The sequence below is a fragment of the Odocoileus virginianus genome, chromosome 30 (assembly GCF_023699985.2).
Source record: "Odocoileus virginianus isolate 20LAN1187 ecotype Illinois chromosome 30, Ovbor_1.2, whole genome shotgun sequence".
NCBI lineage: Eukaryota > Metazoa > Chordata > Mammalia > Artiodactyla > Cervidae > Odocoileus > Odocoileus virginianus.
Genome location: NC_069703.1, coordinates 22393850 through 22408018, shown reverse-complemented (window position 1 = coordinate 22408018; position 14169 = coordinate 22393850). Strand labels below are relative to the sequence as shown.

At 46.7% G+C, this 14169-nt stretch overlaps 1 protein-coding gene across 6 annotated transcripts in view; it reads right to left on the bottom strand.

The window, feature by feature from the left end:
* Positions 1-14169, bottom strand: part of PLCD4 (phospholipase C delta 4) — a 23959-nt gene that overhangs the window by 640 nt on the left and 9150 nt on the right. For 2 of the 6 annotated variants that reach the window (XM_020904750.2, XM_070458639.1), the window contains 11 exons: positions 8465-8666; positions 7380-7524; positions 6418-6570; positions 4631-4798; positions 3548-3643; positions 3264-3420; positions 2831-2947; positions 2422-2594; positions 1535-1670; positions 1060-1209; positions 273-971 (listed from right to left, as the gene is read on the bottom strand). In XM_020904750.2, coding sequence (XP_020760409.2) covers positions 865-971; positions 1060-1209; positions 1535-1670; positions 2422-2594; positions 2831-2947; positions 3264-3420; positions 3548-3643; positions 4631-4798; positions 6418-6570; positions 7380-7524; positions 8465-8666 — 1604 coding nt within the window. In that variant the 3' untranslated portion in view covers positions 273-864. Of the gene's footprint in view, positions 1-272; positions 972-1059; positions 1210-1534; positions 1671-2421; positions 2595-2830; positions 2948-3263; positions 3421-3547; positions 3644-4630; positions 4799-6417; positions 6571-7379; positions 7525-8464; positions 8667-14169 lie in introns of those variants that run through there. The other 4 variants (XM_070458641.1, XM_070458640.1, XM_070458637.1 and 1 more) reach the window with 3 other exon arrangements.

Here is a 14169-nt window from a genome sequence, read left to right as displayed (position 1 = left end):
AAGAGAGTACTATTAATAATTATGCTGAGACACCAGACATAAAGCAAGACCATTCCAAGCCAGCTCTTTAGGAGGGCTGGGATCATGTAACTCTGTCTTCTCCTTTTACTCTGCCACTTAGAAGTCATACTTCTTACCCTTTCTGTGTAGTGAATGTTGGGGGGCCTGGGAAACCCTGTTTTCCCACTTTTTTCCTACCCCACCTGTCTTACCCAAATGTCCCCAACCCCTCATATCTCCTTGCCCAACAAAGAGACCACACTCATGCCAAATTGAGAGAGAAGCTCTATTTATACTGGTGGCACAAGTGAGCAGGAGTCCAGTGGGGAGACTCTGGGCCATGCAGTGTTCTCTTGAGAGTCGTAATACAGGGGATCAGATCTCCTCCCCCAGCCTTTGCCTGGGGAGACTTGAGGCTCAATTTCTCTTTCCCTTGGCTCTGGACTTTGAGGAAGTTAGGGGTGAGAAGTTTGGGTTTGGAGTTTCTCTGCCCCCAAGCCCCTCTTTGGATTTCTAGCTGCAATCTGCTTTTGAGCCAGAGTTGGTGGGAAAGCGCTGTACTAGATCTGGGTGTGGTGTTGAGCCTATAACCAGAGGAAGGAAGGAATTCCAGTGTAGAGTCTGCAGAGGAAAAGGACAGGAATGATGCCCAGAGTCTTGTGAAAACGAAGAAAGGGAAGAGAAAGAAGGTGAAAAATCAGGCCCTACATTTGCTTGTCAGGAAGGACCAAGTCATTTTGTGCCTGAAAAGGCATAGTCCAAAGCTCGAGTTTGTACCACTGTTTGCTTTCTGGAGCATCCTTCCAGGTTTTTTCATTTTTCTCACCATCTACAGCCAGTGAATCCACTCCTCCTGTGGCCGCCTTAAGATTCAGCCTCCTCTAGCACTTCCTTTGTGCAGATGTGCACGAAGATGGAAGCTGGGTGAAGGCTGAGGCCGTCCTTGGAGAGCAGGTGTATGTGGCGGTAACCTGGGGGGTGGTTGGAGGGGTGGAGAGGACAGCATCAGGAAGACAGCCAGAGCTGGGGTGTGGGCCGGGAGAGGGAGGACCGACTCACCTTGTTGCATGCAGCTCCACGGCAGGGTGTACTGACCAATGAAGTCGTTTCGGGATTTCCAGTCATAGTCTTTCACCACAAAACGCAGCAGGGCCAGTTCAGGTACCAGGACCCGGAAGCACAGCGTCTGCCCCCAGTATGGATTAAAACCTAGCCACAGAGGGTGAGTGAGGGAAGGGACGAAAGAACAGACATTGCTGAGTGCTGGTGAGTTGCTTGCCCCGAGTTCCTTTGCTTCATTTTCAGAGTGGTCAGCACTTTACAGGTGAGGAAACCGAGCGGATAAGCAGTCTGCTTAGGTCACTGTAAGTGAACCACCTAGCTGCAGACCCGAGTCCTCATCCTTTGTCCTGTCTGCAGTGCTTCCCATGGAGGTGGCAGAAGGGGTGATGGACCGTGCTTAACAGAGACCTGGACAGTGGGAAAACCACAGCCAGACTCCTCCCACTTTCCCCAGCACTGCCCAGCATCTCACCATTGTTCTCCACGTAGCTGGTCTCTTGCCGGGTTGTGTCCGGGCGGACGCCAAAGATCTCCACTCTTACCAGGGGGTCCACAATGGACTGTTCTTTGGTGTTGTCCACTTTGGGGAGTTGCTGACCACTGATTACCTGCAACCAGGGCTCTGGAACCTCACTAGTTCCTGCTCAGCCCAGCCCCCCTCCAGCTCTCACACCCTGGGGGGAGGAGGAAGGCTGAGGGGAGGGGGAGACACAGGACCTTGCACTATACACTTATGGTTTGCAAAACTAATTCTCATGGGTAATAGATTTTCTTCTAGTACCTCACCTGCAATTTAAAATGCATCCAAGTAGAAATTTAGTAAGGTCTGAAAGTGGGAAAGTTATGACAGCAACCCTTCTATAGCACTTACTGTGCCCTAGGCACTGTTGTCAGCACTTCAGATTAACAGGGCTTCCCAGGTGGCTCAGTGGTCAAGAATCTGCCTGCCAGTGCAGATTCGGGTTCAGTCCCTGGGAAGATCCCCTGGAGTAGGAAATGGCAACCCATTCCAGTACTCTTGCCTGGGAAATTACATGGACAGAGGAGCCTCGTGGGCCACAGTCCATGGGGTCGCAAAGAGTCAGACAGGACTGAGCACACACACACACAGATTAATCTCAACAGTCCTGTACAGTAATATTACCCCAGTTTTGCAGGTGAGGAGAATAAGGTTAAGAAGTTTGCCAAACATTACATGACTAGTAAATGGGTTTGAACCTAGTTGATTGACTCCAAAGTCCACGCTGCCCCATGAGGAAATTTCCCTGTTACACTCCTGTCAGACCTAGCCGCCCCTGCCCCCCAGGCTCTATTTCAGCTATCCCAGTTTCTTCCCAGTGGCTTTTCTTTCCATTATACCTGGATTATGAGGGTCTGGGCTTTGAAAGGGCTGATGGGCCTCTCAGGGTGGAAGGAACTCTGGGCATCACGCAGGAAGTCTGGCTTCAACACATAGCCACAGCCAGCGTTCTCGCGGAAGAGCCCATCACACAGGTCCATCTCCAGCCCGGCTGTCTGCATGTTCATAGCCACTGAGGGCCCCAAGAGAAAAAAAGGGAAGAGTCACCTTGGGGGTCAGGCAGCCGTCTTTCAGGGAAAGCGGACTGAGAGCTTATTGGGTGTAAAAGGGCTGCTGGCAACACTGGAGAACGTCTTTCTCAGCCCAGTGCTCCCCTTGAAGCACTCTCTGGCCCCACTGCCACCCAGGAACCGACTTCCTATCCATTGCCCTTGCACTCCCTCTTCAGTGTCCCTACCACTCCCTCACCCATCTGGCAGCCTGCATTCCAGAATTCCTGGGGGTTGTAGTTGGATGAATCCGTCCTCAGGCCACTGGGATATACTCTGCTTAACTGCCAGGTATTGTGCTGCACAAACTCATCGCCTGTAAAGAAGGTGTGGGTACCGAGATGGTAGTGAGTGGAGTGGACCCTCCTACTTCCTTAGTCCCAAGGGCCCCTGCCCACACACTTCACTCCTCTCTCCAGCATCTCCTAAGGCTGTGCCTGTCTCTGCTCCATGCAGACCATCTCCCCCAGCTGTCTTCCCCCTAGAGCCTTGAGTCCACTGTTCACCTCCTGTCCCCATACCTAGTCTGGGAGTTCCTTAACTTCCTCCCGTGTCCCTCTGCTCCCTCATCCTCCTGCCCATCAGACCTGACTTGACTCATCCCATTTCCATCCCCCCCTCTTGGTCCTGACCAGCTTCCTTGATAAGACTCTTGGCCTTGGTTTCAGAGAAAGATGATGTTTCATAGAAGTGGTAGTGCTCCCTCGAGTGAGTGAAGCTGTAGAATGTGACAGCCTTCAAGTAGACAACCAGGGCAGAGAGGGCTGGACACAAGATGGCCTTGGGTTTCTGGAAAAGGAGAGAGAGGATGATAGAGTCGAGCCATTAGCAATCCAAGAGGGAAGAAGCCAGGGGCCAAGATCTGAACTTTCCCACCCAACCTAAGGCTCTGCCCACTGCCTCCCTCCTGCCTCACCTGCTTGGGAAAGAGAAGAAGCCCAGGCCTGGAAATAGGAGCCTGGGCCATAATCTGACAACACAAAGGCCGACACAACAGCGGGCACATCACAACCTGAGGATGGGAATGGGAATAAAAGCAGTCTACGTATACTAAAGGGATCAGTTTCAGCCTCTGGGCTTGAAGGGTTACTGTGCAGGTAACATGTCTTTAATTTATTATTGCTAAACAGAGATGTCATCCTCAATACCTCTCATCTTTTAAAACAAATTAATTTTTTATCAAAATGTACATGAGTCCAGATACATCAAGGTATGCAAATGGTCATGGAACTCACACCTGGAAGAATGTCAGAGTCCCAGAGTAACATCTATAGATTTTTCTCCTGAATTCCCATTTCCATCCCTGGGCATGGCAGCAGGTAAGACAACACAGCTCCAGCGAGAACAGGATAATAAGCTAGAAGTCATTCAGCTGAGCCAGGCAAGTACACAAGAGAGAGAAATGCAGACTTCAAAACAAGATCTTGGTGGTCCCACCATTGGCACCCCTTCCCCAACCTTTCATGCTCCTCCTCTTTGGCTATTTCTGGTCCCTTTTCAGACTCACCTTTGCCAAGAAACTTTCTATCAATAAACCCACTTTAGTTGAGGTCACAGCAGTCACTCTACTAAGCCCTACTTACCTAATATGACAACACATATATCAGTAGTTTTTGAAATATCACTTAAAAAGACTGGGAAGTAGTACAAAGATGTCTCAGAAGTCACCTGGGAGACCCAGGAGAGAGCCAAAGAGGTGCTTCAACCAGAATCACTCTGCATATATCTATTTTGTGTACTGAGCTTCCATATAAAATTTCATTAAAAAAAAGATCTCACAGCACAAAGAAGTTGGAAAGCCACTGCCATATGTCTGTATATGGCAATCTATATGGTGATGCTGTGTATGGATTCTCATGCCTCTTGTCATTGGAGGCAAGGAGCATTTTGCTCCTTGGTTCTCCACCCTGCCTGGCTCCAGTTTCTTCACACATGGGGTCTCAGCTTGTAGTACTGACTGATCAAAGGCCAGAGCAGAAAGACCACCTTCCTGGCCTACCTTCTTTTTGTCCTCACCGCGAGGGCTCAGCTCCTGGGGCTCAGACTCCAGCTGGGCCTCCAAGTCCAGCTCAGCCTCCTGCCCTGCCTCCAGGTCAGCCTCTGGCTCTTCCTCCTCTTCCTCAGCCGTTAGCTTCTTCCCCTTCACAAGGATCTTCCTCCGAAGGTCCTAGGGGACAAAAACAGAGGGGCCTGTCTGCCTCTCTGCTCCGGGCCCCTCCTGGGGGTCCTGCAGCTCCTATGCAGCTCTCACAGGACCACCTCAAAGGCAAAGGAAGCAAGTGATCGGAAGTTCCCACAGGAAGGCTACTTGATACACAGAGCAGGGATTTCTTATGGTTAAGCCAACCTGCGACATCTCTAAGGAAAAAAATACATGCGAACCCCTACCTCACATTTGACACATAAAGATTCCTCGTAGATTCAAGATTTATATGTAAAGAACGTTACAGTATTAGAGGAAGATAGAGAATCTTTCTGAATAGCCTCAAGGTAGGAATACCTTTGAAAACTCAGAAGACATAAAAAATGATTGGCAGAGGTGACTACATAAAGCTTAAAAACCTCTGTAAAGCAGAAGAGGTTATGAAGACAAAAAGAAAAAATAGACTACAAGGGGAGTTTCCTGGCAGTCCAGTGGTTAGGACTCCACATGGCTGTGTCCTGGTTTCAGTCCTTGGTTAGGAACTGGGTCATGCAAGTTGCAGTGTGGCCACTCCCCACCCCAATAGACTGCAAAAAAGTATTTTTAAAGCATTAATATCTTAAACATTTTTTAAAGTTATATATCAATAAAAATTATAAACTCGAATATAAAAAGTTTGTAAATATCAGTTAATTTGAAAGAATAAAACAGACCTTTGTTTTTTAAAAACTTGACTTTTTTCATGTTTGCCATTACGAATCATCTCACTACTGGAGTTATTTGTAGTCATTCTCTTACACTGTTCAGTTGGAGTGAAATTTGGTTTTTTTTCTGCCCCTCTGAGGGCAACTTGACAATAATAACCAAAAATGTCAACATGCAGTTCTCAACCCAGCAATTTTGTTTCTAGGAATCCATTTCAAAGAAAGAGTAAATGAGCAAAGCTCTATGTACAAATGAAAAATTATAAACAACTTAAATGTTTACCATTTACTGGTTATTTTTACCACCTACTGGTCGAGTAAATTATGGTCAGTAACATAAAATACAATACTATAGAGCTGTTAAAAAAGAAAATATACATGAAAAGATATTTGTAATATATATAAAAGGAATAGGAAGGATGATCCCATTCACATTTTTTTAATGTGACTATATATACATATATATGTCTATATAATTGTGTAAAAAATCAATAATGTTGGCAGCTGTTCTTGGAGAGGTTGAGATTATGGTGGGGGAATCTCCCTTTATCTTTGTAGAGCCTATAATTATGAACTATCAGGGGGAAAAAATGAAGATCTTCCATTGAAAAAAGAAATATAAAGTAAATAAATGGTTTTAAATTTAGAAAGCTATATCTAGAATTTTATGTTGAATTAGATTTTTTTTCTTTTGGCCATGCCACTCGGCTTGCAGAACCTCAGTTCCCGGAGCAGGGAATGGCAGTGAAAGCTTGGAATCATAACCGCTAGGCCACATGGGAGCACCCTGAATTTGATTTTTTTAAAAATTAAAGTTGTCTCCAAGAATATTAAAGAGCAAGATGGTCCATCTGAGGGTGAGAAGAAGGGAACAGGTGGGCCTGGAAGAAAGAGCCAAGGCCGGTAGGGAAGCCTGGGCTGGAAGGGCAGGGTCCCTACCTCAGGGGAGGGCAGCTGAGTGAGAAGCTGCCCATCCAAGGCTGTTGTCAGTAGCTGATCCCCCAGGATCTCCGTCAGATGGTGCACTATGATCTCCTGCTGCTCCCGGCTGCAGTGGTTCTCCAGCGACAAGATGACTGGATAGTCTGACGTCTGGTCAGGAGGGGAAGGCACGCTGGAGCCAGAGTTCTGAGGCCTATAACCTTCTTGCCTCTCCAGCTCCACCTCCACCCACCACCCCACCACCCCACCCACTGCCAATTACTCAACTGAGTACCCTGATTGCCAAAAGTCCTCTGACCCCATGCCAGGCCTCCCGGAGATTTGCCTGGGTCTAGGCACTCCACATCTAAAAGTCACTCTTGGAACCCCAAATCTCAGATCTGTGCCAGGTCTGACCCAGGTCCTTCTGGGACCTTTGAGTTTTCAGGCTTAGAGTGGGAAAGCAAGGCCAGCGCCCCAGTCATGTTCACGTTACACTTTCAGACTTTCGTCCCCAGATAACTATTGTCTCCCAGCTCTACCCACCAGTTTGTTTCCTCCTCCGCCCTCTCCCAGGTGGGTGACAGAAGTTTTTAGAAGTAATCATTACCAGTTAGCAATTACTTCCATGACTACTACTTAACTAGTAACACATTAAACACTTATTATTATATAATAATCCCTTGATGTTTGCCTGATGCTTCACAATTAAAATCTCTTTTATGTATACATTTGACATCACCTAGGTCGGGAAGATCCCCTGGCAAAAGGAATGGATACCCACTCCAGTGTTCTTGCCTGGAGAATTCCATGGATAGAGGAGCCTGGTGGGCCACAGTCCATGGGGTCACAAAGAGATGGACACGACTGAGCAACTAATACTTTTACTTTCCCCTGCATCCCTCCCCAACCCCAGACCCAGAGTCTCTTCCTTCAGATCCTCTCGCCAATCACCAGTATTTCCATCCCAAGGCTCCCACCTGGAAGGCATACTGTCCTATAGCGGCCACAACATCTTTGAATGGGATGCGGGAGGTCAGGGTGTGTCCGTGGTAAACAATAGGTTCCCCGCTTGGTCCATCCCATATATCCACCTCCACACAGCGGCACCCCCGCTTCAGGGCCCTGCAAGAACCCCACCCCCCAGGGACGGGAGGGGTCAAGGTGTGATCTTCCACCTAAGGACCCTCTTCCCTCTCTGGAGAAAACAGTGCTCACCGGCACTCACCCAAGACACCCATCAAGACCTGTCAATTTACATCTCCATGGACCCCTCTTTGTCTGCTGGGATACACCTGCAGCTCACACTGATCTCCACCCCGCCCTACTCAACAATCCTCCCTTAGGGAGCCATCACATACTGCCTTCTGTTGTTCTGCTTGTGTATCTTTATATGACACCTGAGTTATTCAGACTCTCAGTAAATTTACATTTTACTTCCTTACTAGGCTTTCTAGGGAAGTTGCACTTGAAGCAACTAGTTCACCTGCTGGCATTACAAAGCTGTCTTGACTATTTGATCTAATGCACGGTTAATCACAATAAAAGCAGGTACCATTTATTACCTACTGACACATAAATTACCTTATTGAGTCCTCACAACAAGCCAGACAAAATAGAATAGTAATCATCTCCGTGTCTCAGATAGGGAAGCTGAGGCAGAGAGAGGTTAAGTATTTGACCTCAGAGTACCAGGTGAGGAAGCTAGTAGTTGATCTCAAATGGTCTGACTCCAGAACCTATGTTTTTAAATCCTCTCCACTACTACCTCCCATTTAACACTGAGTTTATTTATTTGTTCAAAATAAATCTGTCAGGACCTCTGGTGCCAAGGGAATTTCATGTCCTATGAAAGAGAAGCTCTGTTTACCCACAGGGTTTCCATAGCAGTCTCCTGCCAGTCTTCAATATCTCCTTCAAGCCTCTCAGGGACCCAGGAATCCTCAGCTCAAATCCCCCCACAACAGTGTTTCAATTCCTGCAGTCCACTAACAATTCCCCTCCAACTTCCCACAGACCTTCCCATCTCATGAGCTGGACCCCTTCACCCCCCAGCCCACAGCACCGTATGTATCCCTCCACGCTGCTCTGGCCACAAAGCTGGTCCCCCACCAGGTAGGTGTTGTGGGAGGAGTTGATGTAGTACTGGTTCAGGGGTTGAGTCATGTCCTGGTAAAGGGGGTAGCAGGTCGGATTGAAGATGTCTCCGTCCTTCGAGCAGAGGTAGCCCAGGAAGCCGTCCATGCTCAGCACATGCCGCAGTTTGCCTGGGGTGTGGAGTGGCTAGAGTGAGAAGCTCACGGCGGCAGTGCTCAGAGCACCCCACCCCTCTCCAGGGCCTGGCCTTTCAGATGGTGTCCACTCCCAGCCTCCAGACCCAAAAATTGCCCTATCCAGCTTGTCATTTCAAGCATCCCCATCCTCAGAGAAGATGCAAAGGGAATCATTAAGATCATGCTAGTCCAGTGCCGCCCAACAGAACTTTCTATAGTGATGGAAGTGTTCTCTGGTCTGGACAGCCCAGTACGATAGCCTTTAACTAAATAAAGCTACTGAGAATTTTAAATGTTGCTGTGTGACTGCGGAACTGAATTACAGTTTTGTATTCACAGGAGATTGGCTCCAGGACTTCCCCTTTCCCCACAGCAGATACCAAAATCCATGGACGCTCAAGTGCCTTACACAGAATGGCATGGTACAGTCGACCCTCTGTATCCGCGAGGTGGCACCTGTGGATACAGAGAGCCAACTATAATTTAAATTTAAATAGCCACATGGAGCTCAGGGTTACCATGAAGGACAGCACAGTATTTAGTCCAAAGGAGTAACTTCATAGATGGGGCAACCGAGGCTCAGAGAGGATCAAAGTCAAAGACTTGTTAGTGACAAGACCAAGGTGCGTGCATGTATGCCAAGTCACTTCACGACTGAAGACTCTTTGTGACCCTATGGGCTGTAGCCTGCCAGACTCCTCTGTCCTTGGGATTTTCCAGGCAAGAATACTGGAGAGGGTTGCCATGCCCTCCTCCAGGAGATCTTCCCTGGGGAAGATCGAACCTACATCTCTTACATTTCCTATAGTGGCACAGGGGTTCTTCACCACTAGCGCCATGTGGGAAGCCCCAAGACCAAGGTACCTGTGTGTTATGCCCTGGGCTGTGTAGCTACTGCCTACCATGGCCTGAGGGTTTCTTGAGCATTGCTCTGTGCCAAGGACATAACATGAAGCATCTCCCTCAATGCTCTCACCAACACAATCAGGTGGATATAACATTATCTGCCCTGTGAGGTTAGGTAACATACCCAGGGTCACATCTGTGGTTGTTGTTCAGTCGCTCAGTTGTGTCTGACTCTTTGCAGCCCTGAAGCATGCCAGGCTTCCCTGTCCTTCACTGTCTGCCAGAGTTTGCTCAAACTCATGTCCATTGAGTCAGTGATACCATCCAACCATCTCATCATCTGTTGTCCCCTTCTCCCCCTGCCTTTAATCTTTCCCAGCATCAGGGTCTTTTCTAATGAGTTGGCTCTTCATATCAGGTGGTCAAAGTATTGAAACTTCAGCATCAGTCCTTTCAGTAAATATTCAGGGTTGATTTCTTTTAGGATTGACTGGTTAGATCTTCTTGCTGTCCAAGGGACTCTCAAGAGGCTTCTCCAGCACTACAACTTGAAAGCATCAATTTCAAGGCGTTCGGCCTTCTTTATTGTCCAACTCTCACAGTCGTACATGACTACTGGAAAAACCATAGGTTTGACTATACGGACCTTTGTCAGCAAAGTGATGTCTCTGCTCTTTAATTTGCTGTCTAGGTTTGTCACAGCTTTCCTTTCAAGGAGCAAGAGTCTGTTAATTTCATGGCTGCAGTCACTGTCAGGTGGCGCCAGTGGTAAAGATCCTGCCTGCCAATGTAGATGACATAAGAGGCCCTGGTTTGATCCCTGGGTCAAGATGATCCACTGGAGAAAGAAATGGCAACCCATTCCAGTATTCTTACCTGGAGAGTTCCATGCACAGAGGAGCCTGGCAGGCTACAGTCTACAGGGTTGCACAGAATCATCATGACCGAAGTGACTTAACACGCACACAGTCACTGTCTGCAGTGATTTTGGAGCCCAACGAAATAAAATTTGTCATTGTTTTCACTTTCCCCCCTCTATTTGCACAAAGTGATGGGACCGGATGCCTTGATCTTCATTTTTTGAATGTTGAGTTTTAAGCCAGCTTTTTCACTCTCCTCTTTCACCCTCATCAAGAGGCTATTTAGTTTCTCTTCACTCTCTGCCGTTAGAGTGGTATCATTTGCATATATAAAGTTGCTAATATTTTTCCTGGCAATCTTGATTCCAGCTTGTGATTCATCCAGCCTCGCATTTCACATAAGATACTCTGCATGTAAGTTAAATAAGCAGGATGACAACATACAGCCTTGACATACTCCTTTCCCAATTCTGAAGCAGTCGCTTGTTTCATGTACAGTTCTAACTACTGCTCCTTGTCCTGCATACAGGTTTCTTAGGAGACAAGTAAGGTGGTCTGGTATTCCCATCTCTTGAAGAATTTTCCACAGTTTATTGTGATCCATACAGTCAAAGACTTTGGCATAATCAATGAAGCAGAAGTAGATGTTTTTCTGGAATTCCCTTACTGCTTTCTCCATGATCCAACAAATGTTGGCAATTTGATCTCTGGTTCCTCCGCCTTTTTTAAACCCAGCTTGTATATCTGGAAGTTCTCAGTTCGTATACTACTGAACCTTAGTTTCAAGGATTTTGAGCATTAAAAACTTGCTAACATGTGAAATGAGTACAATTGTGTGGTAGTTTGAACATTCTTTGGCATTGCCCTTCTTTGGGATTGGAATGAAAACTGACCTTTTCCAGTCCTATGGCCACTGCTGAGTTTCCCAAATTTGCTGATATATTGAGTGCAGCACTTTAACAGCATCATCTTTTGGGATTTTAAATAGCTCAGCTGGAATTCCATCATCTCCACTATCTTTGTTCATAGTAATGCTTCCTAAGGTCCACTTTACTTCACTCTCCAGGATGTCTTGCTCTAAGTGAGTGACCACACCATCGTGGTTATTGAGATCATTAAGACCTTTTGTACAGTTCTTGTGTGTATTCTTGCCACCTCTTCTAAATCTCCTCTGCTTCTGTTAGGTCTTCACGGTTTCTGTCCTTTATTGTGCCCATTCTTGCATGAAATATTCCCTTGATATCTCCAATTTTCTTAAAGAGATCTCTAGTCTTTCTCATTCTGTTGTTTTTCTCTACTTCTTTGTATTGTTCTCTTAAAAAGGTTTCCATATTTCTTCTTGCTATTATCTGAAATTTTGCATTCAGTTGGGTATCTTTCCTTTTATCCCTTACCTTTTGCTTCTCTTCTTTTCTCAGCTATTTGTAAAGCCTCCTCAGACAACAACTTTGCCTTCTTGCACTTCTTTTTCTTTGGGATGGTTTTGGTCACCACTTCCTGTATAATATTATGTCACATAACTAATAACTAATAAGTGAAGGAGCTGGGATTTGAACCCAAAGAGTCAGATGTCAGAGTCTGCCTTACACTGCTGGACTGTGAAGTGTCTCACTGAGGATAACTTTGCTACTGGGGAGACAGCTTGACTCTCATGCCTAGCTTCCTCACTCCAGGTGTGACAAGGCCTGGCGATGGTGGACAATGGCAAGAAGTTGGGCACGAAGTTTCATTCTTTCTATATTTTGGCCATGACTTGAGGCATGCAGGATCCTAGTTCCCCGATCAGGGATCAAATCCATGCCCCCTGCAGTGGAAGCTCAAAGTCTTAACCACTGGACTGCCAGAGAAATCCCACATAGTTTCATTCTTGACTGTAATGACTCAAATTGCAAATTACTAAAGTCTATAGCTACCAGGTACTTTTCATGTGCTTTATTTCATTTGATCACCAGTTAGTTTACAAATGAGAAAACTGAGCCTCCGATAGGTTAAGTGACTCAGTACTCCGTAAGAAGCAGAGTGGGGACTTGAGCCCCTGTCTCTTGACTGATACCACACTTCGCAGCCATAGTGTTGTTGTATCTGATAGTCAAGTGAAAAGGAAAGGAACTCCAAAAAGGGTGGATAGAATAAATGTGGGGCTTCCCAGGTGGCTCAGTGGTAAAGAAGCTGCCTGTCAGTGCAGGAAATGCAAGAGACAAGGATTCAATCCCTGGGTTGGGAGGGTCCCCTGGAGTAGGAAATGATAACCTACTCCAGTATTCTTGCCTGGAAAATTCCATGGACAAAGGAGCCTGGTGGGCTACAGTCCATGGGCCACAAAGAAATGGACACAACTGAGTGACTGAGCATGCACACAGGCAGAATAAATGTAATGATGTATGCTGAATTCTGCATTGGGAATAGAGAATCCTGTCTTAACCCTTCAACTTCCTCTTCTGTTTAGTTTTCTGAAAAGATTGTTTCACAGCCCCTTTCTTCTCTGAGCACCCACATAAATCTGGAATCAGTGATTCCAACACTTTGTTTGGCTCCACGGTCCATGAGAGTAGTGTCCTTGTCTGATGTACTACTGTGTCTCTGTTGCCTACCACTGGTCCTGGCACATTACAGGCACTCAGTGAGCATTTGCTGAAGTAGTGAGTGAATGAATGAATGAATGAATGAAAGGGAATGAGAGTTGAGACCTAAGAAACCTGGGTCACCTGTCCAGCTCACATTCCTCTCACCTCTTATCCTCATTCTCAAGAGAGGCACCAGGTAAGAGTCAATGATCTGGCTTTGAATTGCAATTCCTCCTTTCATTAGCTGTTGACTTTGAGCAAGTCACTTAATTTTTCTAAATCTCAGTTTTCCTCTTCTGTACAACTGAGTTGATAATGAAATCCACTTCCATGGGTTGTTGGAAGAATTAGAAGAGAAAAGGCATGTAGAGATATCATCAGAACATTATGGGATGCTTAGGAAAGGCCCAATAAAGATTATTGCTTTTGATTTACAAGGATGTAGTGAGTACTAAGGGCTTCCCTGGTGGCTCAGATGGTAAAGAATCTGCCTGCAGTGCAGGAGACCTGGGGTTCGATCCCTGAGTCAGGAAGATGCCCTGGAGAAGGGAATGGCTACCCACTCCTGTATTCTTGCCTGGGAAATACCATGGACAGAGGAGCATGGTGGGCTATAGTCCATGGGTTTGCAAAGAGTTGGACACAACTGAGCGACTGAACTGAGCTGAACTGAACTGTGATTCTCCAGGCCAGAATACTGGAGTGGGTAGCCTTTCCCATCTCCAGGGGATCTTCCCGACCCAGGGATCAAACCTAGGTCTCCCGCATTGCAGGTGGATTCTTTACCAGCTGAGCCACAGGGAAGCCCAAGAATATTGGACTGGATATCCTATCCTTTCTCCAGTGGATCTTCCCAACCCAGGAATCAAACTGGGGTCTCCTGCATTGCAGGCGGATTCTTTACCAACCGAGCTATCAGGGAAGCACTCTTTTATTAATAATGTAAGTTTTTCATGCTCTGCAGGGAATGAAGGGCAGGAAGGTGCCTACTAAAGGGGCAAGGAGAAGGTTTGAGGGCAGAGAGGACATATTTTAACTGCTTGTTAAGAGCTAAATGATTGTCTACCTCATCATCCCCCTCAGCCAGGGACACACTAGTTGACCAGCTCAGGGACTTAGGACTCAAAAACCACCTGGGAAACTTGGAGAAAGTCCAGGAAAGGGCAGAGAGCCAGCACTTAAAGAGACAGCCAACAGGAACCATGAAGGGAACTAAAGGGAAAGGAA